At 42.1% G+C, this 21,167-nt stretch overlaps 1 protein-coding gene and 53 non-coding genes across 54 annotated transcripts in view; 1 reads left to right on the forward strand and 53 right to left on the reverse strand.

Annotated features, from left to right (window-relative positions):
* The window catches only part of cfap54 (cilia and flagella associated 54), a 66,919-nt gene extending 47,720 nt beyond the window's left edge, over positions 1 to 19,199 (forward strand). Inside the window, exons 55-57 of the mRNA XM_029448352.1 lie at positions 18,124 to 18,270; positions 18,420 to 18,540; positions 18,944 to 19,199. Of these exons, the coding sequence (XP_029304212.1) occupies positions 18,124 to 18,270; positions 18,420 to 18,540; positions 18,944 to 19,080 (405 nt within the window). The 3' untranslated portion in view covers positions 19,081 to 19,199. The remainder of the gene's footprint in view (positions 1 to 18,123; positions 18,271 to 18,419; positions 18,541 to 18,943) is intronic.
* Positions 47 to 119, reverse strand: trnar-acg (transfer RNA arginine (anticodon ACG)). The gene has a single exon. It is a non-coding gene; the product is annotated as a tRNA-Arg (tRNA).
* trnac-gca (transfer RNA cysteine (anticodon GCA)) lies at positions 333 to 404 on the reverse strand. The gene has a single exon. It is a non-coding gene; the product is annotated as a tRNA-Cys (tRNA).
* On the reverse strand, positions 501 to 572 carry trnah-gug (transfer RNA histidin (anticodon GUG)). Its single transcript has one exon. It is a non-coding gene; the product is annotated as a tRNA-His (tRNA).
* trnar-acg (transfer RNA arginine (anticodon ACG)) lies at positions 937 to 1,009 on the reverse strand. Its single transcript has one exon. It is a non-coding gene; the product is annotated as a tRNA-Arg (tRNA).
* trnac-gca (transfer RNA cysteine (anticodon GCA)) lies at positions 1,223 to 1,294 on the reverse strand. Its single transcript has one exon. It is a non-coding gene; the product is annotated as a tRNA-Cys (tRNA).
* trnah-gug (transfer RNA histidin (anticodon GUG)) lies at positions 1,391 to 1,462 on the reverse strand. The gene has a single exon. It is a non-coding gene; the product is annotated as a tRNA-His (tRNA).
* trnar-acg (transfer RNA arginine (anticodon ACG)) lies at positions 1,827 to 1,899 on the reverse strand. The gene has a single exon. It is a non-coding gene; the product is annotated as a tRNA-Arg (tRNA).
* On the reverse strand, positions 2,113 to 2,184 carry trnac-gca (transfer RNA cysteine (anticodon GCA)). Its single transcript has one exon. It is a non-coding gene; the product is annotated as a tRNA-Cys (tRNA).
* Positions 2,281 to 2,352, reverse strand: trnah-gug (transfer RNA histidin (anticodon GUG)). The gene has a single exon. It is a non-coding gene; the product is annotated as a tRNA-His (tRNA).
* On the reverse strand, positions 2,717 to 2,789 carry trnar-acg (transfer RNA arginine (anticodon ACG)). Its single transcript has one exon. It is a non-coding gene; the product is annotated as a tRNA-Arg (tRNA).
* Positions 3,003 to 3,074, reverse strand: trnac-gca (transfer RNA cysteine (anticodon GCA)). The gene has a single exon. It is a non-coding gene; the product is annotated as a tRNA-Cys (tRNA).
* trnah-gug (transfer RNA histidin (anticodon GUG)) lies at positions 3,171 to 3,242 on the reverse strand. Its single transcript has one exon. It is a non-coding gene; the product is annotated as a tRNA-His (tRNA).
* trnar-acg (transfer RNA arginine (anticodon ACG)) lies at positions 3,607 to 3,679 on the reverse strand. Its single transcript has one exon. It is a non-coding gene; the product is annotated as a tRNA-Arg (tRNA).
* On the reverse strand, positions 3,893 to 3,964 carry trnac-gca (transfer RNA cysteine (anticodon GCA)). The gene has a single exon. It is a non-coding gene; the product is annotated as a tRNA-Cys (tRNA).
* trnah-gug (transfer RNA histidin (anticodon GUG)) lies at positions 4,061 to 4,132 on the reverse strand. The gene has a single exon. It is a non-coding gene; the product is annotated as a tRNA-His (tRNA).
* trnar-acg (transfer RNA arginine (anticodon ACG)) lies at positions 4,497 to 4,569 on the reverse strand. The gene has a single exon. It is a non-coding gene; the product is annotated as a tRNA-Arg (tRNA).
* Positions 4,783 to 4,854, reverse strand: trnac-gca (transfer RNA cysteine (anticodon GCA)). Its single transcript has one exon. It is a non-coding gene; the product is annotated as a tRNA-Cys (tRNA).
* Positions 4,951 to 5,022, reverse strand: trnah-gug (transfer RNA histidin (anticodon GUG)). The gene has a single exon. It is a non-coding gene; the product is annotated as a tRNA-His (tRNA).
* trnar-acg (transfer RNA arginine (anticodon ACG)) lies at positions 5,387 to 5,459 on the reverse strand. The gene has a single exon. It is a non-coding gene; the product is annotated as a tRNA-Arg (tRNA).
* On the reverse strand, positions 5,673 to 5,744 carry trnac-gca (transfer RNA cysteine (anticodon GCA)). Its single transcript has one exon. It is a non-coding gene; the product is annotated as a tRNA-Cys (tRNA).
* trnah-gug (transfer RNA histidin (anticodon GUG)) lies at positions 5,841 to 5,912 on the reverse strand. The gene has a single exon. It is a non-coding gene; the product is annotated as a tRNA-His (tRNA).
* Positions 6,277 to 6,349, reverse strand: trnar-acg (transfer RNA arginine (anticodon ACG)). Its single transcript has one exon. It is a non-coding gene; the product is annotated as a tRNA-Arg (tRNA).
* Positions 6,563 to 6,634, reverse strand: trnac-gca (transfer RNA cysteine (anticodon GCA)). Its single transcript has one exon. It is a non-coding gene; the product is annotated as a tRNA-Cys (tRNA).
* Positions 6,731 to 6,802, reverse strand: trnah-gug (transfer RNA histidin (anticodon GUG)). Its single transcript has one exon. It is a non-coding gene; the product is annotated as a tRNA-His (tRNA).
* On the reverse strand, positions 7,167 to 7,239 carry trnar-acg (transfer RNA arginine (anticodon ACG)). The gene has a single exon. It is a non-coding gene; the product is annotated as a tRNA-Arg (tRNA).
* On the reverse strand, positions 7,453 to 7,524 carry trnac-gca (transfer RNA cysteine (anticodon GCA)). Its single transcript has one exon. It is a non-coding gene; the product is annotated as a tRNA-Cys (tRNA).
* On the reverse strand, positions 7,621 to 7,692 carry trnah-gug (transfer RNA histidin (anticodon GUG)). Its single transcript has one exon. It is a non-coding gene; the product is annotated as a tRNA-His (tRNA).
* Positions 8,057 to 8,129, reverse strand: trnar-acg (transfer RNA arginine (anticodon ACG)). The gene has a single exon. It is a non-coding gene; the product is annotated as a tRNA-Arg (tRNA).
* On the reverse strand, positions 8,343 to 8,414 carry trnac-gca (transfer RNA cysteine (anticodon GCA)). Its single transcript has one exon. It is a non-coding gene; the product is annotated as a tRNA-Cys (tRNA).
* trnah-gug (transfer RNA histidin (anticodon GUG)) lies at positions 8,511 to 8,582 on the reverse strand. The gene has a single exon. It is a non-coding gene; the product is annotated as a tRNA-His (tRNA).
* On the reverse strand, positions 8,947 to 9,019 carry trnar-acg (transfer RNA arginine (anticodon ACG)). Its single transcript has one exon. It is a non-coding gene; the product is annotated as a tRNA-Arg (tRNA).
* trnac-gca (transfer RNA cysteine (anticodon GCA)) lies at positions 9,233 to 9,304 on the reverse strand. Its single transcript has one exon. It is a non-coding gene; the product is annotated as a tRNA-Cys (tRNA).
* On the reverse strand, positions 9,401 to 9,472 carry trnah-gug (transfer RNA histidin (anticodon GUG)). Its single transcript has one exon. It is a non-coding gene; the product is annotated as a tRNA-His (tRNA).
* trnar-acg (transfer RNA arginine (anticodon ACG)) lies at positions 9,837 to 9,909 on the reverse strand. Its single transcript has one exon. It is a non-coding gene; the product is annotated as a tRNA-Arg (tRNA).
* trnac-gca (transfer RNA cysteine (anticodon GCA)) lies at positions 10,123 to 10,194 on the reverse strand. Its single transcript has one exon. It is a non-coding gene; the product is annotated as a tRNA-Cys (tRNA).
* Positions 10,291 to 10,362, reverse strand: trnah-gug (transfer RNA histidin (anticodon GUG)). The gene has a single exon. It is a non-coding gene; the product is annotated as a tRNA-His (tRNA).
* trnar-acg (transfer RNA arginine (anticodon ACG)) lies at positions 10,728 to 10,800 on the reverse strand. Its single transcript has one exon. It is a non-coding gene; the product is annotated as a tRNA-Arg (tRNA).
* On the reverse strand, positions 11,014 to 11,085 carry trnac-gca (transfer RNA cysteine (anticodon GCA)). The gene has a single exon. It is a non-coding gene; the product is annotated as a tRNA-Cys (tRNA).
* Positions 11,182 to 11,253, reverse strand: trnah-gug (transfer RNA histidin (anticodon GUG)). The gene has a single exon. It is a non-coding gene; the product is annotated as a tRNA-His (tRNA).
* trnac-gca (transfer RNA cysteine (anticodon GCA)) lies at positions 12,195 to 12,266 on the reverse strand. Its single transcript has one exon. It is a non-coding gene; the product is annotated as a tRNA-Cys (tRNA).
* trnah-gug (transfer RNA histidin (anticodon GUG)) lies at positions 12,363 to 12,434 on the reverse strand. The gene has a single exon. It is a non-coding gene; the product is annotated as a tRNA-His (tRNA).
* trnar-acg (transfer RNA arginine (anticodon ACG)) lies at positions 12,799 to 12,871 on the reverse strand. Its single transcript has one exon. It is a non-coding gene; the product is annotated as a tRNA-Arg (tRNA).
* On the reverse strand, positions 13,085 to 13,156 carry trnac-gca (transfer RNA cysteine (anticodon GCA)). The gene has a single exon. It is a non-coding gene; the product is annotated as a tRNA-Cys (tRNA).
* Positions 13,253 to 13,324, reverse strand: trnah-gug (transfer RNA histidin (anticodon GUG)). Its single transcript has one exon. It is a non-coding gene; the product is annotated as a tRNA-His (tRNA).
* On the reverse strand, positions 13,689 to 13,761 carry trnar-acg (transfer RNA arginine (anticodon ACG)). The gene has a single exon. It is a non-coding gene; the product is annotated as a tRNA-Arg (tRNA).
* Positions 13,974 to 14,045, reverse strand: trnac-gca (transfer RNA cysteine (anticodon GCA)). Its single transcript has one exon. It is a non-coding gene; the product is annotated as a tRNA-Cys (tRNA).
* On the reverse strand, positions 14,142 to 14,213 carry trnah-gug (transfer RNA histidin (anticodon GUG)). Its single transcript has one exon. It is a non-coding gene; the product is annotated as a tRNA-His (tRNA).
* Positions 14,578 to 14,650, reverse strand: trnar-acg (transfer RNA arginine (anticodon ACG)). The gene has a single exon. It is a non-coding gene; the product is annotated as a tRNA-Arg (tRNA).
* On the reverse strand, positions 15,448 to 15,520 carry trnar-acg (transfer RNA arginine (anticodon ACG)). Its single transcript has one exon. It is a non-coding gene; the product is annotated as a tRNA-Arg (tRNA).
* Positions 15,733 to 15,804, reverse strand: trnac-gca (transfer RNA cysteine (anticodon GCA)). Its single transcript has one exon. It is a non-coding gene; the product is annotated as a tRNA-Cys (tRNA).
* trnah-gug (transfer RNA histidin (anticodon GUG)) lies at positions 15,901 to 15,972 on the reverse strand. Its single transcript has one exon. It is a non-coding gene; the product is annotated as a tRNA-His (tRNA).
* trnac-gca (transfer RNA cysteine (anticodon GCA)) lies at positions 16,913 to 16,984 on the reverse strand. The gene has a single exon. It is a non-coding gene; the product is annotated as a tRNA-Cys (tRNA).
* trnar-acg (transfer RNA arginine (anticodon ACG)) lies at positions 17,517 to 17,589 on the reverse strand. Its single transcript has one exon. It is a non-coding gene; the product is annotated as a tRNA-Arg (tRNA).
* Positions 19,200 to 21,167: the final 1,968 nt, after the last annotated feature.

Here is a 21,167-nt window from a genome sequence, read left to right on the forward strand (position 1 = left end):
TGGTTTTGCAAATGATGAGCAAGTAATTTACTGGCTAAAGCTTATACGAGCTAGCTAGGAGTCGAACCTAGAATCTTCTGATTCGTAGTCAGACGCGTTATCCATTGCGCCACTAGCCCGACGTTCTGCAGTATTAGCTCGGTTCTCAAAGCGTTTCAACTAACTAGTTGTGGTCTTTGTTGACAAGTCCTGATTTCGACGGTCAAAAAATGACCTCCCACCAGATTTACTGAGTACTTTGATGGTGGTTGCAACAGGCCTGCATGCAAACACTAGCCTTACATACGTTGAAGAGTAGTGTACTTATAATGTGCATTATGTATGTTCTGTGCAGGGGGCACCCAGATTTGAACTGGGGACCTCTTGATCTGCAGTCAAATGCTCTACCACTGAGCTATACCCCCTATATCTTCGACTTTCAACTGCGTATTGATAGTCTGGGAAATGACCGTATGGATAAAAATGTTTATCAATAAGTACATAAATCAGCTCAGCACTACTGCCGTGACCCGGATTCGAACCGGGGTTGCTGCGACCACAACGCAGAGTACTAACCACTATACGATCACGGCCTCTTGTGGTACTCAGGGCATCCTTTGTTGTCATAGCACAGTTGGAACTGTCAATATCAAATGTCGTCCAATTTCATCTGCATGGGTTTGCAAAATGACAGTCTTTCTTATATGTCTAGCACCGCTGATTCTGTCCTTTGGGGACGAAAGTTGTTTTGTAAAGAAAGATGAACAGTGAGCAGTAGAGGCCTATAAAAGCTGTGACTGCTTTAAATCAAAGGGCTTGGACTTAGTTTAGCACATGATGAAATGCCTCTTCCCCATCATTTGGTTCTTTCCAGATGTACATTTACTTTGATGAGCAGTTTGTAGGGGATGTGGTTTTGCAAATGATGAGCAAGTAATTTACTGGCTAAAGCTTATACGAGCTAGCTAGGAGTCGAACCTAGAATCTTCTGATTCGTAGTCAGACGCGTTATCCATTGCGCCACTAGCCCGACGTTCTGCAGTATTAGCTCGGTTCTCAAAGCGTTTCAACTAACTAGTTGTGGTCTTTGTTGACAAGTCCTGATTTCGACGGTCAAAAAATGACCTCCCACCAGATTTACTGAGTACTTTGATGGTGGTTGCAACAGGCCTGCATGCAAACACTAGCCTTACATACGTTGAAGAGTAGTGTACTTATAATGTGCATTATGTATGTTCTGTGCAGGGGGCACCCAGATTTGAACTGGGGACCTCTTGATCTGCAGTCAAATGCTCTACCACTGAGCTATACCCCCTATATCTTCGACTTTCAACTGCGTATTGATAGTCTGGGAAATGACCGTATGGATAAAAATGTTTATCAATAAGTACATAAATCAGCTCAGCACTACTGCCGTGACCCGGATTCGAACCGGGGTTGCTGCGACCACAACGCAGAGTACTAACCACTATACGATCACGGCCTCTTGTGGTACTCAGGGCATCCTTTGTTGTCATAGCACAGTTGGAACTGTCAATATCAAATGTCGTCCAATTTCATCTGCATGGGTTTGCAAAATGACAGTCTTTCTTATATGTCTAGCACCGCTGATTCTGTCCTTTGGGGACGAAAGTTGTTTTGTAAAGAAAGATGAACAGTGAGCAGTAGAGGCCTATAAAAGCTGTGACTGCTTTAAATCAAAGGGCTTGGACTTAGTTTAGCACATGATGAAATGCCTCTTCCCCATCATTTGGTTCTTTCCAGATGTACATTTACTTTGATGAGCAGTTTGTAGGGGATGTGGTTTTGCAAATGATGAGCAAGTAATTTACTGGCTAAAGCTTATACGAGCTAGCTAGGAGTCGAACCTAGAATCTTCTGATTCGTAGTCAGACGCGTTATCCATTGCGCCACTAGCCCGACGTTCTGCAGTATTAGCTCGGTTCTCAAAGCGTTTCAACTAACTAGTTGTGGTCTTTGTTGACAAGTCCTGATTTCGACGGTCAAAAAATGACCTCCCACCAGATTTACTGAGTACTTTGATGGTGGTTGCAACAGGCCTGCATGCAAACACTAGCCTTACATACGTTGAAGAGTAGTGTACTTATAATGTGCATTATGTATGTTCTGTGCAGGGGGCACCCAGATTTGAACTGGGGACCTCTTGATCTGCAGTCAAATGCTCTACCACTGAGCTATACCCCCTATATCTTCGACTTTCAACTGCGTATTGATAGTCTGGGAAATGACCGTATGGATAAAAATGTTTATCAATAAGTACATAAATCAGCTCAGCACTACTGCCGTGACCCGGATTCGAACCGGGGTTGCTGCGACCACAACGCAGAGTACTAACCACTATACGATCACGGCCTCTTGTGGTACTCAGGGCATCCTTTGTTGTCATAGCACAGTTGGAACTGTCAATATCAAATGTCGTCCAATTTCATCTGCATGGGTTTGCAAAATGACAGTCTTTCTTATATGTCTAGCACCGCTGATTCTGTCCTTTGGGGACGAAAGTTGTTTTGTAAAGAAAGATGAACAGTGAGCAGTAGAGGCCTATAAAAGCTGTGACTGCTTTAAATCAAAGGGCTTGGACTTAGTTTAGCACATGATGAAATGCCTCTTCCCCATCATTTGGTTCTTTCCAGATGTACATTTACTTTGATGAGCAGTTTGTAGGGGATGTGGTTTTGCAAATGATGAGCAAGTAATTTACTGGCTAAAGCTTATACGAGCTAGCTAGGAGTCGAACCTAGAATCTTCTGATTCGTAGTCAGACGCGTTATCCATTGCGCCACTAGCCCGACGTTCTGCAGTATTAGCTCGGTTCTCAAAGCGTTTCAACTAACTAGTTGTGGTCTTTGTTGACAAGTCCTGATTTCGACGGTCAAAAAATGACCTCCCACCAGATTTACTGAGTACTTTGATGGTGGTTGCAACAGGCCTGCATGCAAACACTAGCCTTACATACGTTGAAGAGTAGTGTACTTATAATGTGCATTATGTATGTTCTGTGCAGGGGGCACCCAGATTTGAACTGGGGACCTCTTGATCTGCAGTCAAATGCTCTACCACTGAGCTATACCCCCTATATCTTCGACTTTCAACTGCGTATTGATAGTCTGGGAAATGACCGTATGGATAAAAATGTTTATCAATAAGTACATAAATCAGCTCAGCACTACTGCCGTGACCCGGATTCGAACCGGGGTTGCTGCGACCACAACGCAGAGTACTAACCACTATACGATCACGGCCTCTTGTGGTACTCAGGGCATCCTTTGTTGTCATAGCACAGTTGGAACTGTCAATATCAAATGTCGTCCAATTTCATCTGCATGGGTTTGCAAAATGACAGTCTTTCTTATATGTCTAGCACCGCTGATTCTGTCCTTTGGGGACGAAAGTTGTTTTGTAAAGAAAGATGAACAGTGAGCAGTAGAGGCCTATAAAAGCTGTGACTGCTTTAAATCAAAGGGCTTGGACTTAGTTTAGCACATGATGAAATGCCTCTTCCCCATCATTTGGTTCTTTCCAGATGTACATTTACTTTGATGAGCAGTTTGTAGGGGATGTGGTTTTGCAAATGATGAGCAAGTAATTTACTGGCTAAAGCTTATACGAGCTAGCTAGGAGTCGAACCTAGAATCTTCTGATTCGTAGTCAGACGCGTTATCCATTGCGCCACTAGCCCGACGTTCTGCAGTATTAGCTCGGTTCTCAAAGCGTTTCAACTAACTAGTTGTGGTCTTTGTTGACAAGTCCTGATTTCGACGGTCAAAAAATGACCTCCCACCAGATTTACTGAGTACTTTGATGGTGGTTGCAACAGGCCTGCATGCAAACACTAGCCTTACATACGTTGAAGAGTAGTGTACTTATAATGTGCATTATGTATGTTCTGTGCAGGGGGCACCCAGATTTGAACTGGGGACCTCTTGATCTGCAGTCAAATGCTCTACCACTGAGCTATACCCCCTATATCTTCGACTTTCAACTGCGTATTGATAGTCTGGGAAATGACCGTATGGATAAAAATGTTTATCAATAAGTACATAAATCAGCTCAGCACTACTGCCGTGACCCGGATTCGAACCGGGGTTGCTGCGACCACAACGCAGAGTACTAACCACTATACGATCACGGCCTCTTGTGGTACTCAGGGCATCCTTTGTTGTCATAGCACAGTTGGAACTGTCAATATCAAATGTCGTCCAATTTCATCTGCATGGGTTTGCAAAATGACAGTCTTTCTTATATGTCTAGCACCGCTGATTCTGTCCTTTGGGGACGAAAGTTGTTTTGTAAAGAAAGATGAACAGTGAGCAGTAGAGGCCTATAAAAGCTGTGACTGCTTTAAATCAAAGGGCTTGGACTTAGTTTAGCACATGATGAAATGCCTCTTCCCCATCATTTGGTTCTTTCCAGATGTACATTTACTTTGATGAGCAGTTTGTAGGGGATGTGGTTTTGCAAATGATGAGCAAGTAATTTACTGGCTAAAGCTTATACGAGCTAGCTAGGAGTCGAACCTAGAATCTTCTGATTCGTAGTCAGACGCGTTATCCATTGCGCCACTAGCCCGACGTTCTGCAGTATTAGCTCGGTTCTCAAAGCGTTTCAACTAACTAGTTGTGGTCTTTGTTGACAAGTCCTGATTTCGACGGTCAAAAAATGACCTCCCACCAGATTTACTGAGTACTTTGATGGTGGTTGCAACAGGCCTGCATGCAAACACTAGCCTTACATACGTTGAAGAGTAGTGTACTTATAATGTGCATTATGTATGTTCTGTGCAGGGGGCACCCAGATTTGAACTGGGGACCTCTTGATCTGCAGTCAAATGCTCTACCACTGAGCTATACCCCCTATATCTTCGACTTTCAACTGCGTATTGATAGTCTGGGAAATGACCGTATGGATAAAAATGTTTATCAATAAGTACATAAATCAGCTCAGCACTACTGCCGTGACCCGGATTCGAACCGGGGTTGCTGCGACCACAACGCAGAGTACTAACCACTATACGATCACGGCCTCTTGTGGTACTCAGGGCATCCTTTGTTGTCATAGCACAGTTGGAACTGTCAATATCAAATGTCGTCCAATTTCATCTGCATGGGTTTGCAAAATGACAGTCTTTCTTATATGTCTAGCACCGCTGATTCTGTCCTTTGGGGACGAAAGTTGTTTTGTAAAGAAAGATGAACAGTGAGCAGTAGAGGCCTATAAAAGCTGTGACTGCTTTAAATCAAAGGGCTTGGACTTAGTTTAGCACATGATGAAATGCCTCTTCCCCATCATTTGGTTCTTTCCAGATGTACATTTACTTTGATGAGCAGTTTGTAGGGGATGTGGTTTTGCAAATGATGAGCAAGTAATTTACTGGCTAAAGCTTATACGAGCTAGCTAGGAGTCGAACCTAGAATCTTCTGATTCGTAGTCAGACGCGTTATCCATTGCGCCACTAGCCCGACGTTCTGCAGTATTAGCTCGGTTCTCAAAGCGTTTCAACTAACTAGTTGTGGTCTTTGTTGACAAGTCCTGATTTCGACGGTCAAAAAATGACCTCCCACCAGATTTACTGAGTACTTTGATGGTGGTTGCAACAGGCCTGCATGCAAACACTAGCCTTACATACGTTGAAGAGTAGTGTACTTATAATGTGCATTATGTATGTTCTGTGCAGGGGGCACCCAGATTTGAACTGGGGACCTCTTGATCTGCAGTCAAATGCTCTACCACTGAGCTATACCCCCTATATCTTCGACTTTCAACTGCGTATTGATAGTCTGGGAAATGACCGTATGGATAAAAATGTTTATCAATAAGTACATAAATCAGCTCAGCACTACTGCCGTGACCCGGATTCGAACCGGGGTTGCTGCGACCACAACGCAGAGTACTAACCACTATACGATCACGGCCTCTTGTGGTACTCAGGGCATCCTTTGTTGTCATAGCACAGTTGGAACTGTCAATATCAAATGTCGTCCAATTTCATCTGCATGGGTTTGCAAAATGACAGTCTTTCTTATATGTCTAGCACCGCTGATTCTGTCCTTTGGGGACGAAAGTTGTTTTGTAAAGAAAGATGAACAGTGAGCAGTAGAGGCCTATAAAAGCTGTGACTGCTTTAAATCAAAGGGCTTGGACTTAGTTTAGCACATGATGAAATGCCTCTTCCCCATCATTTGGTTCTTTCCAGATGTACATTTACTTTGATGAGCAGTTTGTAGGGGATGTGGTTTTGCAAATGATGAGCAAGTAATTTACTGGCTAAAGCTTATACGAGCTAGCTAGGAGTCGAACCTAGAATCTTCTGATTCGTAGTCAGACGCGTTATCCATTGCGCCACTAGCCCGACGTTCTGCAGTATTAGCTCGGTTCTCAAAGCGTTTCAACTAACTAGTTGTGGTCTTTGTTGACAAGTCCTGATTTCGACGGTCAAAAAATGACCTCCCACCAGATTTACTGAGTACTTTGATGGTGGTTGCAACAGGCCTGCATGCAAACACTAGCCTTACATACGTTGAAGAGTAGTGTACTTATAATGTGCATTATGTATGTTCTGTGCAGGGGGCACCCAGATTTGAACTGGGGACCTCTTGATCTGCAGTCAAATGCTCTACCACTGAGCTATACCCCCTATATCTTCGACTTTCAACTGCGTATTGATAGTCTGGGAAATGACCGTATGGATAAAAATGTTTATCAATAAGTACATAAATCAGCTCAGCACTACTGCCGTGACCCGGATTCGAACCGGGGTTGCTGCGACCACAACGCAGAGTACTAACCACTATACGATCACGGCCTCTTGTGGTACTCAGGGCATCCTTTGTTGTCATAGCACAGTTGGAACTGTCAATATCAAATGTCGTCCAATTTCATCTGCATGGGTTTGCAAAATGACAGTCTTTCTTATATGTCTAGCACCGCTGATTCTGTCCTTTGGGGACGAAAGTTGTTTTGTAAAGAAAGATGAACAGTGAGCAGTAGAGGCCTATAAAAGCTGTGACTGCTTTAAATCAAAGGGCTTGGACTTAGTTTAGCACATGATGAAATGCCTCTTCCCCATCATTTGGTTCTTTCCAGATGTACATTTACTTTGATGAGCAGTTTGTAGGGGATGTGGTTTTGCAAATGATGAGCAAGTAATTTACTGGCTAAAGCTTATACGAGCTAGCTAGGAGTCGAACCTAGAATCTTCTGATTCGTAGTCAGACGCGTTATCCATTGCGCCACTAGCCCGACGTTCTGCAGTATTAGCTCGGTTCTCAAAGCGTTTCAACTAACTAGTTGTGGTCTTTGTTGACAAGTCCTGATTTCGACGGTCAAAAAATGACCTCCCACCAGATTTACTGAGTACTTTGATGGTGGTTGCAACAGGCCTGCATGCAAACACTAGCCTTACATACGTTGAAGAGTAGTGTACTTATAATGTGCATTATGTATGTTCTGTGCAGGGGGCACCCAGATTTGAACTGGGGACCTCTTGATCTGCAGTCAAATGCTCTACCACTGAGCTATACCCCCTATATCTTCGACTTTCAACTGCGTATTGATAGTCTGGGAAATGACCGTATGGATAAAAATGTTTATCAATAAGTACATAAATCAGCTCAGCACTACTGCCGTGACCCGGATTCGAACCGGGGTTGCTGCGACCACAACGCAGAGTACTAACCACTATACGATCACGGCCTCTTGTGGTACTCAGGGCATCCTTTGTTGTCATAGCACAGTTGGAACTGTCAATATCAAATGTCGTCCAATTTCATCTGCATGGGTTTGCAAAATGACAGTCTTTCTTATATGTCTAGCACCGCTGATTCTGTCCTTTGGGGACGAAAGTTGTTTTGTAAAGAAAGATGAACAGTGAGCAGTAGAGGCCTATAAAAGCTGTGACTGCTTTAAATCAAAGGGCTTGGACTTAGTTTAGCACATGATGAAATGCCTCTTCCCCATCATTTGGTTCTTTCCAGATGTACATTTACTTTGATGAGCAGTTTGTAGGGGATGTGGTTTTGCAAATGATGAGCAAGTAATTTACTGGCTAAAGCTTATACGAGCTAGCTAGGAGTCGAACCTAGAATCTTCTGATTCGTAGTCAGACGCGTTATCCATTGCGCCACTAGCCCGACGTTCTGCAGTATTAGCTCGGTTCTCAAAGCGTTTCAACTAACTAGTTGTGGTCTTTGTTGACAAGTCCTGATTTCGACGGTCAAAAAATGACCTCCCACCAGATTTACTGAGTACTTTGATGGTGGTTGCAACAGGCCTGCATGCAAACACTAGCCTTACATACGTTGAAGAGTAGTGTACTTATAATGTGCATTATGTATGTTCTGTGCAGGGGGCACCCAGATTTGAACTGGGGACCTCTTGATCTGCAGTCAAATGCTCTACCACTGAGCTATACCCCCTATATCTTCGACTTTCAACTGCGTATTGATAGTCTGGGAAATGACCGTATGGATAAAAATGTTTATCAATAAGTACATAAATCAGCTCAGCACTACTGCCGTGACCCGGATTCGAACCGGGGTTGCTGCGACCACAACGCAGAGTACTAACCACTATACGATCACGGCCTCTTGTGGTACTCAGGGCATCCTTTGTTGTCATAGCACAGTTGGAACTGTCAATATCAAATGTCGTCCAATTTCATCTGCATGGGTTTGCAAAATGACAGTCTTTCTTATATGTCTAGCACCGCTGATTCTGTCCTTTGGGGACGAAAGTTGTTTTGTAAAGAAAGATGAACAGTGAGCAGTAGAGGCCTATAAAAGCTGTGACTGCTTTAAATCAAAGGGCTTGGACTTAGTTTAGCACATGATGAAATGCCTCTTCCCCATCATTTGGTTCTTTCCAGATGTACATTTACTTTGATGAGCAGTTTGTAGGGGATGTGGTTTTGCAAATGATGAGCAAGTAATTTACTGGCTAAAGCTTATACGAGCTAGCTAGGAGTCGAACCTAGAATCTTCTGATTCGTAGTCAGACGCGTTATCCATTGCGCCACTAGCCCGACGTTCTGCAGTATTAGCTCGGTTCTCAAAGCGTTTCAACTAACTAGTTGTGGTCTTTGTTGACAAGTCCTGATTTCGACGGTCAAAAAATGACCTCCCACCAGATTTACTGAGTACTTTGATGGTGGTTGCAACAGGCCTGCATGCAAACACTAGCCTTACATACGTTGAAGAGTAGTGTACTTATAATGTGCATTATGTATGTTCTGTGCAGGGGGCACCCAGATTTGAACTGGGGACCTCTTGATCTGCAGTCAAATGCTCTACCACTGAGCTATACCCCCTATATCTTCGACTTTCAACTGCGTATTGATAGTCTGGGAAATGACCGTATGGATAAAAATGTTTATCAATAAGTACATAAATCAGCTCAGCACTACTGCCGTGACCCGGATTCGAACCGGGGTTGCTGCGACCACAACGCAGAGTACTAACCACTATACGATCACGGCCTCTTGTGGTACTCAGGGCATCCTTTGTTGTCATAGCACAGTTGGAACTGTCAATATCAAATGTCGTCCAATTTCATCTGCATGGGTTTGCAAAATGACAGTCTTTCTTATATGTCTAGCACCGCTGATTCTGTCCTTTGGGGACGAAAGTTGTTTTGTAAAGAAAGATGAACAGTGAGCAGTAGAGGCCTATAAAAGCTGTGACTGCTTTAAATCAAAGGGCTTGGACTTAGTTTAGCACATGATGAAATGCCTCTTCCCCATCATTTGGTTCTTTCCAGATGTACATTTACTTTGATGAGCAGTTTGTAGGGGATGTGGTTTTGCAAATGATGAGCAAGTAATTTACTGGCTAAAGCTTATACGAGCTAGCTAGGAGTCGAACCTAGAATCTTCTGATTCGTAGTCAGACGCGTTATCCATTGCGCCACTAGCCCGACGTTCTGCAGTATTAGCTCGGTTCTCAAAGCGTTTCAACTAACTAGTTGTGGTCTTTGTTGACAAGTCCTGATTTCGACGGTCAAAAAATGACCTCCCACCAGATTTACTGAGTACTTTGATGGTGGTTGCAACAGGCCTGCATGCAAACACTAGCCTTACATACGTTGAAGAGTAGTGTACTTATAATGTGCATTATGTATGTTCTGTGCAGGGGGCACCCAGATTTGAACTGGGGACCTCTTGATCTGCAGTCAAATGCTCTACCACTGAGCTATACCCCCTATATCTTCGACTTTCAACTGCGTATTGATAGTCTGGGAAATGACCGTATGGATAAAAATGTTTATCAATAAGTACATAAATCAGCTCAGCACTACTGCCGTGACCCGGATTCGAACCGGGGTTGCTGCGACCACAACGCAGAGTACTAACCACTATACGATCACGGCCATCTTGTGGTACTCAGGGCATCCTTTGTTGTCATAGCACAGTTGGAACTGTCAATATCAAATGTCGTCCAATTTCATCTGCATGGGTTTGCAAAATGACAGTCTTTCTTATATGTCTAGCACCGCTGATTCTGTCCTTTGGGGACGAAAGTTGTTTTGTAAAGAAAGATGAACAGTGAGCAGTAGAGGCCTATAAAAGCTGTGACTGCTTTAAATCAAAGGGCTTGGACTTAGTTTAGCACATGATGAAATGCCTCTTCCCCATCATTTGGTTCTTTCCAGATGTACATTTACTTTGATGAGCAGTTTGTAGGGGATGTGGTTTTGCAAATGATGAGCAAGTAATTTACTGGCTAAAGCTTATACGAGCTAGCTAGGAGTCGAACCTAGAATCTTCTGATTCGTAGTCAGACGCGTTATCCATTGCGCCACTAGCCCGACGTTCTGCAGTATTAGCTCGGTTCTCAAAGCGTTTCAACTAACTAGTTGTGGTCTTTGTTGACAAGTCCTGATTTCGACGGTCAAAAAATGACCTCCCACCAGATTTACTGAGTACTTTGATGGTGGTTGCAACAGGCCTGCATGCAAACACTAGCCTTACATACGTTGAAGAGTAGTGTACTTATAATGTGCATTATGTATGTTCTGTGCAGGTGGCACCCAGATTTGAACTGGGGACCTCTTGATCTGCAGTCAAATGCTCTACCACTGAGCTATACCCCCTATATCTTCTACTTTCAACTGCGTATTGATAGTCTGGGAAATGACCGTATGGATAAAAATGTTTATCAATAAGTACATAAATCAGCTCAGCACTACTGCCGTGACCCGGATTCGAACCGGGGTTGCTGCGACCACAACGCAGAGTACTAACCACTATACGATCACGGCCACTTGTGGTACTCAGGGCATCCTTTGTTGTCATAGCACAGTTGGAACTGTCAATATCAAATGTCGTCCAATTTCATCTGCATGGGTTTGCCAAAATGACAGTCTTTCTTATATGTCTAGCACCGCTGATTCTGTCCTTTGGGGACGAAAGTTGTTTTGTAAAGAAAGATGAACAGTGAGCAGTAGAGGCCTATAAAAGCTGTGACTGCTTTAAATCAAAGGGCTTGGACCTAGTTTAGCACATGATGAAATGGGGTTGCTGCGACCACAACGCAGAGTACTAACCACTATACGATCACGGCCACTTGTGGTACTCAGGGCATCCTTTGTTGTCATAGCACAGTTGGAACTGTCAATATCAAATGTCGTCCAATTTCATCTGCATGGGTTTGCAAAATGACAGTCTTTCTTATATGTCTAGCACCGCTGATTCTGTCCTTTGGGGACGAAAGTTGTTTTGTAAAGAAAGATGAACAGTGAGCAGTAGAGGCCTATAAAAGCTGTGACTGCTTTAAATCAAAGGGCTTGGACTTAGTTTAGCACATGATGAAATGCCTCTTCCCCATCATTTGGTTCTTTCCAGATGTACATTTACTTTGATGAGCAGTTTGTAGGGGATGTGGTTTTGCAAATGATGAGCAAGTAATTTACTGGCTAAAGCTTATACGAGTCGAACCTAGAATCTTCTGATTCGTAGTCAGACGCGTTATCCATTGCGCCACTAGCCCGACGTTCTGCAGTATTAGCTCGGTTCTCAAAGCGTTTCAACTAACTAGTTGTGGTCTTTGTTGACAAGTCCTGATTTCGACGGTCAAAAAATGACCTCCCACCAGATTTACTGAGTACTTTGATGGTGGTTGCAACAGGCCTGCATGCAAACACTAGCCTTACATACGTTGAAGAGTAGTGTACTTATAATGTGCATTATGTATGTTCTGTGCAGGGGGCACCCAGATTTGAACTGGGGACCTCTTGATCTGCAGTCAAATGCTCTACCACTGAGCTATACCCCCTATATCTTCTACTTTCAACTGCGTATTGATAGTCTGGGAAATGACCGTATGGATAAAAATGTTTATCAATAAGTACATAAATCAGCTCAGCACTACTGCCGTGACCCGGATTCGAACCGGGGTTGCTGCGACCACAACGCAGAGTACTAACCACTATACGATCACGGCCACTTGTGGTACTCAGGGCATCCTTTGTTGTCATAGCACAGTTGGAACTGTCAATATCAAATGTCGTCCAATTTCATCTGCATGGGTTTGCAAAATGACAGTCTTTCTTATATGTCTAGCACCGCTGATTCTGTCCTTTGGGGACGAAAGTTGTTTTGTAAAGAAAGATGAACAGTGAGCAGTAGAGGCCTATAAAAGCTGTGACTGCTTTAAATCAAAGGGCTTGGACTTAGTTTAGCACATGATGAAATGCCTCTTCCCCATCATTTGGTTCTTTCCAGATGTACATTTACTTTGATGAGCAGTTTGTAGGGGATGTGGTTTTGCAAATGATGAGCAAGTAATTTACTGGCTAAAGCTTATACGAGCTAGCTAGGAGTCGAACCTAGAATCTTCTGATTCGTAGTCAGACGCGTTATCCATTGCGCCACTAGCCCGACGTTCTGCAGTATTAGCTCGGTTCTCAAAGCGTTTCAACTAACTAGTTGTGGTCTTTGTTGACAAGTCCTGATTTCGACGGTCAAAAAATGACCTCCCACCAGATTTACTGAGTACTTTGATGGTGGTTGCAACAGGCCTGCATGCAAACACTAGCCTTACATACGTTGAAGAGTAGTGTACTTATAATGTGCATTATGTATGTTCTGTGCAGGTGGCACCCAGATTTGAACTGGGGACCTCTTGATCTGCAGTCAAATGCTCTACCACTGAGCTATACCCCCTATATCTTCTACTTTCAACTGCGTATTGATAGTCTGGGAAATGACCGTATGGATAAAAATGTTTATCAATAAGTACATAAATCAGCTCAGCACTACTGCCGTGACCCGGATTCGAACCGGGGTTGCTGCGACCACAACGCAGAGTACTAACCACTATACGATCACGGCCACTTGTGGTACTCAGGGCATCCTTTGTTGTCATAGCACAGTTGGAACTGTCAATATCAAATGTCGTCCAATTTCATCTGCATGGGTTTGCAAAATGACAGTCTTTCTTATATGTCTAGCACCGCTGATTCTGTCCTTTGGGGACGAAAGTTGTTTTGTAAAGAAAGATGAACAGTGAGCAGTAGAGGCCTATAAAAGCTGTGACTGCTTTAAATCAAAGGGCTTGGACTTAGTTTAGCACATGATGAAATGCCTCTTCCCCATCATTTGGTTCTTTCCAGATGTACATTTACTTTGATGAGCAGTTTGTAGGGGATGTGGTTTTGCAAATGATGAGCAAGTAATTTACTGGCTAAAGCTTATACGAGCTAGCTAGGAGTCGAACCTAGAATCTTCTGATTCGTAGTCAGACGCGTTATCCATTGCGCCACTAGCCCGACGTTCTGCAGTATTAGCTCGGTTCTCAAAGCGTTTCAACTAACTAGTTGTGGTCTTTGTTGACAAGTCCTGATTTCGACGGTCAAAAATGACCTCCCACCAGATTTACTGAGTACTTTGATGGTGGTTGCAACAGGCCTGCATGCAAACACTAGCCTTACATACGTTGAAGAGTAGTGTACTTATAATGTGCATTATGTATGTTCTGTGCAGGGGGCACCCAGATTTGAACTGGGGACCTCTTGATCTGCAGTCAAATGCTCTACCACTGAGCTATACCCCCTATATCTTCTACTTTCAACTGCGTATTGATAGTCTGGGAAATGACCGTATGGATAAAAATGTTTATCAATAAGTACATAAATCAGCTCAGCACTACTGCCGTGACCCGGAATCGAACCGGGGTTGCTGCGACCACAACGCAGAGTACTAACCACTATACGATCACGGCCACTTGTGGTACTCAGGGCATCCTTTGTTGTCATAGCACAGTTGGAACTGTCAATATCAAATGTCGTCCAATTTCATCTGCATGGGTTTGCAAAATGACAGTCTTTCTTATATGTCTAGCACCGCTGATTCTGTCCTTTGGGGACGAAAGTTGTTTTGTAAAGAAAGATGAACAGTGAGCAGTAGAGGCCTATAAAAGCTGTGACTGCTTTAAATCAAAGGGCTTGGACTTATTTTAGCACATGATGAAATGCCTCTTCCCCATCATTTGGTTCTTTCCAGATGTACATTTACTTTGATGAGCAGTTTGAAGGGGATGTGGTTTTGCAAATGATGAGCAAGTAATTTACTGGCTAAAGCTTATACGAGCTAGCTAGGAGTCGAACCTAGAATCTTCTGATTCGTAGTCAGACGCATTATCCATTGCGCCACTAGCCCGACTTTCTGCAGTATTAGCTCGGTTCTCAAAGCGTTTCAACTAACTAGTTGTGGTCTTTGTTGACAAGTCCTGATTTCGACGGTCAAAAAATGACCTCCCACCAGATTTACTGAGTACTTTGATGGTGGTTGCAACTTGTGGTACTCAGGGCATCCTTTGTTGTCATAGCACAGTTGGAACTGTCAATATCAAATGTCGTCCAATTTCATCTGCATGGGTTTGCAAAATGACAGTCTTTCTTATATGTCTAGCACCGCTGATTCTGTCCTTTGGGGACGAAAGTTGTTTTGTAAAGAAAGATGAACAGTGAGCAGTAGAGGCCTATAAAGCTGTGACTGCTTTAAATCAAAGGGCTTGGACCTAGTTTAGCACATGATGAAATGGGGTTGCTGCGACCACAACGCAGAGTACTAACCACTATACGATCACGGCCACTTGTGGTACTCAGGGCATCCTTTGTTGTCATAGCACAGTTGGAACTGTCAATATCAAATGTCGTCCAATTTCATCTGCATGGGTTTGCAAAATGACAGTCTTTCTTATATGTCTAGCACCGCTGATTCTGTCCTTTGGGGACGAAAGTTGTTTTGTAAAGAAAGATGAACAGTGAGCAGTAGAGGCCTATAAAAGCTGTGACTGCTTTAAATCAAAGGGCTTGGACTTAGTTTAGCACAGGATGAAATGCCTCTTCCCCATTATTTGGTTCTTTCCAGATGTACATTTACTTTGATGAGCAGTTTGTAGGGGATGTGGTTTTGCAAATGATGAGCAAGTAATTTACTGGCTAAAGCTTATACGAGCTAGCTAGGAGTCGAACCTAGAATCTTCTGATTCGTAGTCAGACGCGTTATCCATTGCGCCACTAGCCCGACGTTCTGCAGTATTAGCTCGGTTCTCAAAGCGTTTCAACTAACTAGTTGTGGTTATGTTGACAAGTCCTGATTTCGACGGTCAAAAAATGACCTCCCACCAGATTTACTGAGTACTTTGATGGTGGTTGCAACAGGCCTGCATGCAAACACTAGCCTTACATACGTTGAAGAGTAGTGTACTTATAATGTGCATTATGTATGTTCTGTGCAGGGGGCACCCAGATTTGAACTGGGGACCTCTTGATCTGCAGTCAAATGCTCTACCACTGAGCTATACCCCCTATATCTTCTACTTTCAACTGCGTATTGATAGTCTGGGAAATGACCGTATGGATAAAAATGTTTATCAATAAGTACATAAATCAGCTCAGCACTACTGCCGTGACCCGGAATCGAACCGGGGTTGCTGCGACCACAACGCAGAGTACTAACCACTATACGATCACGGCCACTTGTGGTACTCAGGGCATCCTTTGTTGTCATAGCACAGTTGGAACTGTCAATATCAAATGTCGTCCAATTTCATCTGCATGGGTTTGCAAAATGACAGTCTTTCTTATATGTCTAGCACCGCTGATTCTGTCCTTTGGGGACGAAAGTTGTTTTGTAAAGAAAGATGAACAGTGAGCAGTAGAGGCCTATAAAAGCTGTGACTGCTTTAAATCAAAGGGCTTGGACCTAGTTTAGCACATGATGAAATGGGGTTGCTGCGACCACAACGCAGAGTACTAACCACTATACGATCACGGCCACTTGTGGTACTCAGGGCATCCTTTGTTGTCATAGCACAGTTGGAACTGTCAATATCAAATGTCGTCCAATTTCATCTGCATGGGTTTGCAAAATGACAGTCTTTCTTATATGTCTAGCACCGCTGATTCTGTCCTTTGGGGACGAAAGTTGTTTTGTAAAGAAAGATGAACAGTGAGCAGTAGAGGCCTATAAAAGCTGTGACTGCTTTAAATCAAAGGGCTTGGACTTAGTTTAGCACAGGATGAAATGCCTCTTCCCCATCATTTGGTTCTTTCCAGATGTACATTTACTTTGATGAGCAGTTTGTAGGGGATGTGGTTTTGCAAATGATGAGCAAGTAATTTACTGGCTAAAGCTTATACGAGTCGAACCTAGAATCTTCTGATTCGTAGTCAGACGCGTTATCCATTGCGCCACTAGCCCGACATTCTGCAGTATTAGCTCGGTTCTCAAAGCGTTTCAACTAACTAGTTGTGGTCTTTGTTGACAAGTCCTGATTTCGACGGTCAAAAAATGACCTCCCACCAGATTTACTGAGTACTTTGATGGTGGTTGCAACAGGCCTGCATGCAAACACTAGCCTTACATACGTTGAAGAGTAGTGTACTTATAATGTGCATTATGTATGTTCTGTGCAGGGGGCACCCAGATTTGAACTGGGGACCTCTTGATCTGCAGTCAAATAATCTACCACTGAGCTATACCCCCTATATCTTCTACTTTCAACTGCGTATTGATAGTCTGGGAAATGACCGTATGGATAAAAATGTTTATCAATAAGTACATAAATCAGCTCAGCACTACTGCCGTGACCCTGATGCGAACCGGGGTTGCTGCGACCACAACGCAGAGTACTAACCACTATACGATCACGGCCACTTGTGGTACTCAGGGCATCCTTTGTTGTCATAGCACAGTTGGAACTGTCAATATCAAATGTCGTCCAATTTCATCTGCATGGGTTTGCAAAATGACAGTCTTTCTTATATGTCTAGCACCGCTGATTCTGTCCTTTGGGGACGAAAGTTGTTTTGTAAAGAAAGATGAACAGTGAGCAGTAGAGGCCTATAAAAGCTGTGACTGCTTTAAATCAAAGGCCTTGGACTTAGTTTAGCACATGATGAAATGCCTCTTCCCCATCATTTGGTTCTTTCCAGATGTACATTTACTTTGATGAGCAGTTTGTAGGGGATGTGGTTTTGCAAATGATGAGCAAGTAATTTACTGGCTAAAGCTTATACGAGCTAGCTAGGAGTCGAACCTAGAATCTTCTGATTCGTAGTCAGACGCGTTATCCATTGCGCCACTAGCCCAACTTTCTGCAGTATTAGCTCGGTTCTCAAAGCGTTTCAACTAACTAGTTGTGGTCTTTGTTGACAAGTCCTGATTTCGACGGTCAAAAAATGACCTCCCACCAGATTTACTGAGTACTTTGATGGTGGTTGCAACAGGCCTGCATGCAAACACTAGCCTTACATACGTTGAAGAGTAGTGTACTTATAATGTGTTTTTGTAATTCATCCGGTGCTAAACAGGGAGCCAGTGAAGTTGGATGAGGATGGGGGCGATGTGGTCAAACGATTTGGTGTGGGTAATGATCCGGGAAGCCGAGTTCTGAATTATTTGGAGTCTGTTGAGTAGTTTTGTGGGTAGGCCAGAGAGGATAGCATTACAGTAGTCAATCCGGGATGTGACAAATGCATTAACCAGGATTTCAATGCTGGATTGTGACAGGGATGGGCGGAGTCTGGACATTTTGCGGATATGGAAGAAGGCAGTCCTGGTGATGTTTTTTATGTGATGCTTATCGATGTTGCTGTGTTCTTTCTGTGAATGCTTGTGAGTAGGAAGCAGTGACCCTGCTGTCAGGACGGACATTCATGCCACCAGGATCAAGTTTGACTCTGGCTCGGGCCACTTTGTTGCTCAGCGACCTGAGAGAAGTACAGAGCACCACACTTCTAAAGCTGACACAGAAACTTCTGAAAAAGCAGGTAGGCAATCACACAAACATATATATATATATAGATATATATATATATATATATATATATATATATTTATATATAGATATATATACTTGTACTTGGTAGTATTCAAAAAGTAGGAAAAACCTAAAGTGCTCTTTCTTCATTTCTTTCAGCTGGGTGTTTTTGGTCAGAGTGTGGTGTTGGATGATAGAAAAATGTTTTTCTCTCCTCCTGGGCCCAGCAACATCTACCTTCCTTACTTTAACATACTTGAACAGACCACTTTGAGAATTGGTAAATATAGGATATGACACTGTGTTACACTTTTTGCATGTTTGTGGGAACAAGACAAACAGTCACGGCCAATTCTCTTTGAGGCTGTACCAACATTAGCATTAGCAAGTTAACATGTAAATAATAACAATGTTAACCTGCCGACGTTTAATATGTTATATTTACCATGTTCACCATGCTAATTAGCATTTAACACAATAGTCAACTTAACACCAAAGTTTTCAGGATTCAACCTCTGCTGTAACTTGAATATCTGTACAACATTTCATGCTGTAACTAATTCTTTCAGCTCTACTCTTTTGTCAGAAAAGTAGCTTCTCAGCTGTAAAGTATTAACAGTGCATACATGAAAACTCAACACCTACTTCTTATTATATCACTCTGTCTTTCACTGTTTCAGCAGGTCACATCCTGGATCTTAGTGCCATACAAATGCCTGACTCTGCCCAGTCATCACAATCCAATTCCTGCGAGCGTTCAGTTACGTCTCTGAACAGCCCAAGCACCCCCATGCTCGGCCAGATAGCCAGAGTACAATGACACCCATAATGTCTGTATAGGGCCACATGCTTAGTCAGGGGGGATGTTTATTTTTGTTTAAAAAAAAAAACCAAGCAAGATTGTTGTGGGTCAACTAGTGAAATGACAGAAGTAATACACTTTTTAATTAAGAACTGAAGTACTGTATTTGTTGATAGGCTGTTACAATTATAATATGCAGGATTAATTAAAGGCAAATTATAACTGAACTTGGAAACTATGATTACAGATTCATAGGCTGAACAATGTTGATGTAAAGGATGTGTGTTCTGTTATGGATATTTTCAGTTACAGTAAGTGGTCATTGTCTAGAGTTGATGATGAGGTTGTTTCTGTATATATGTATGTCATTTTTTTGTCTTCATATTCTTCTCCAATCCAACCAAAAAGTATGTTTACCTGTAAATTGGCAGTGAATGGAAACACAGGAAGAGAACTGTAAGAGTTAAGAATAAACCATTTGTTATACAACTGCAGGGAAATCTGGTCTTTTAACAGTATCTATATAATCCATGGCCTTCTTAATATGTATACTTTTGGTTCCAATAAAACCTTGTGCAACAAACAAAAATCACAAACTGTGAAAAACAGCAAATCATAGACTGTATAATGAGTTTTAAAGAAAACTCAAGATAAGAGATTAGTTGTTAGATTCAATAGATAGAACTGCATTATGTCAGCTAGGGAAATCTGATATTGTGTGAGACACTATATGATAGTGACATTGTACAGTAAAGGTAAGTTGTCAGTTTCAGAAACAAAATTGTGATATTACTGATAGAGAAAATAACTTTAAAACTTGGCAAAATACACTTAATGCCATATAAAACCTTATTACCCCTTTCGAAATCCAATGTTTTCAGGTAGTTTTAAATGCCACTTCATGGGATACACCTTCACATTATCCCAATGGTTTAATTCCACTCTTCTGTTATGTGTAATTATGTATACTGTATAGTGTCTCTTTTACTTTTATGGCCAGACATCACTGCTGCTAGCAAATGTTTTGTAGTACCAGAAAATGTAAAAACTGTGTTTGGCTGCCATCTAGTGTTAATTATTGTATTGAATGAGCTGTAAAACAAATTTCTGGTTAATTTTGATGGTGGGGCTACATTTTTGTTCAAATAATAATTACGGAATGTAGCTGAATGATTCCTCTTTGATGACCAAAAAGGAGGTAGCTGAGGTTAGCAGTGGTTTCAGAATCAGAATCAGAAATCCTTTAATTGTCCCACGACGGGGAAATGTAACTAAGTACATTTACTCATGTACTGTACTGTTGTATGTTGTAAACAGATTTGTGTGTTATTGGTACTTTACTTGAGTATTTCCATTTTATGGTACAATATACTTCTACTCCACTACATTTTGGAGGCAATTATTGTAATTTTTACTTTTGCATTTGTATTTCTATATGCCAATTCTGATCATTAAGACATTATAAATCAACTAATTATTATAATATATTATTATAGGTTAAGTTACACAGCAGTATACTAAATAATACAATCATTTAAATTAGCCCCACCTTTACCAGCTGCAACATTTAAGAGTTGTAAGGTACAAGTCATACACGTTAATGCACCGGTAATATAACGTACATGATATTATTCAGAAATGGGACATTCTGCATAATGATTTACTTTTGGTAACTTAAGAATATTATATATATATATATATATATATATATATATATATATATATATATAGTAAAAGTACAAAAGTGTTATATATAACACTTTTGTACTTTTACTTAAGTAAGATTTTGAATGCAGGACTTAAACTAGTAACAAATAATTGTTCCAGTAGTATTGCTACTTTTACTTGTTTGATTACTTCCTCTACCACTGACTAAAGGTTAGTAATAGGAACCAAATACATTCTGAATGGTGGCTTTTCAGTTATACATTTATACTACCTTTCTAAAAACTAAAACTTAGAACCCCATTGTGTGATTTAGGCTTAGTTTTTTCGCTAACATATTGTTTAAGGCAAAGGCAATCTGCTCTGAACTTTTGCATTGTGAATTCCGGAAGTGTTCATCAAAAGCAGTTTAATTCTAAACCTGCAACCGGAAGTCGTAT

Source organism: Cottoperca gobio, chromosome 14 (assembly GCF_900634415.1).
Source record: "Cottoperca gobio chromosome 14, fCotGob3.1, whole genome shotgun sequence".
In the NCBI taxonomy this organism is placed as follows: Eukaryota; Metazoa; Chordata; class Actinopteri; order Perciformes; family Bovichtidae; genus Cottoperca; species Cottoperca gobio.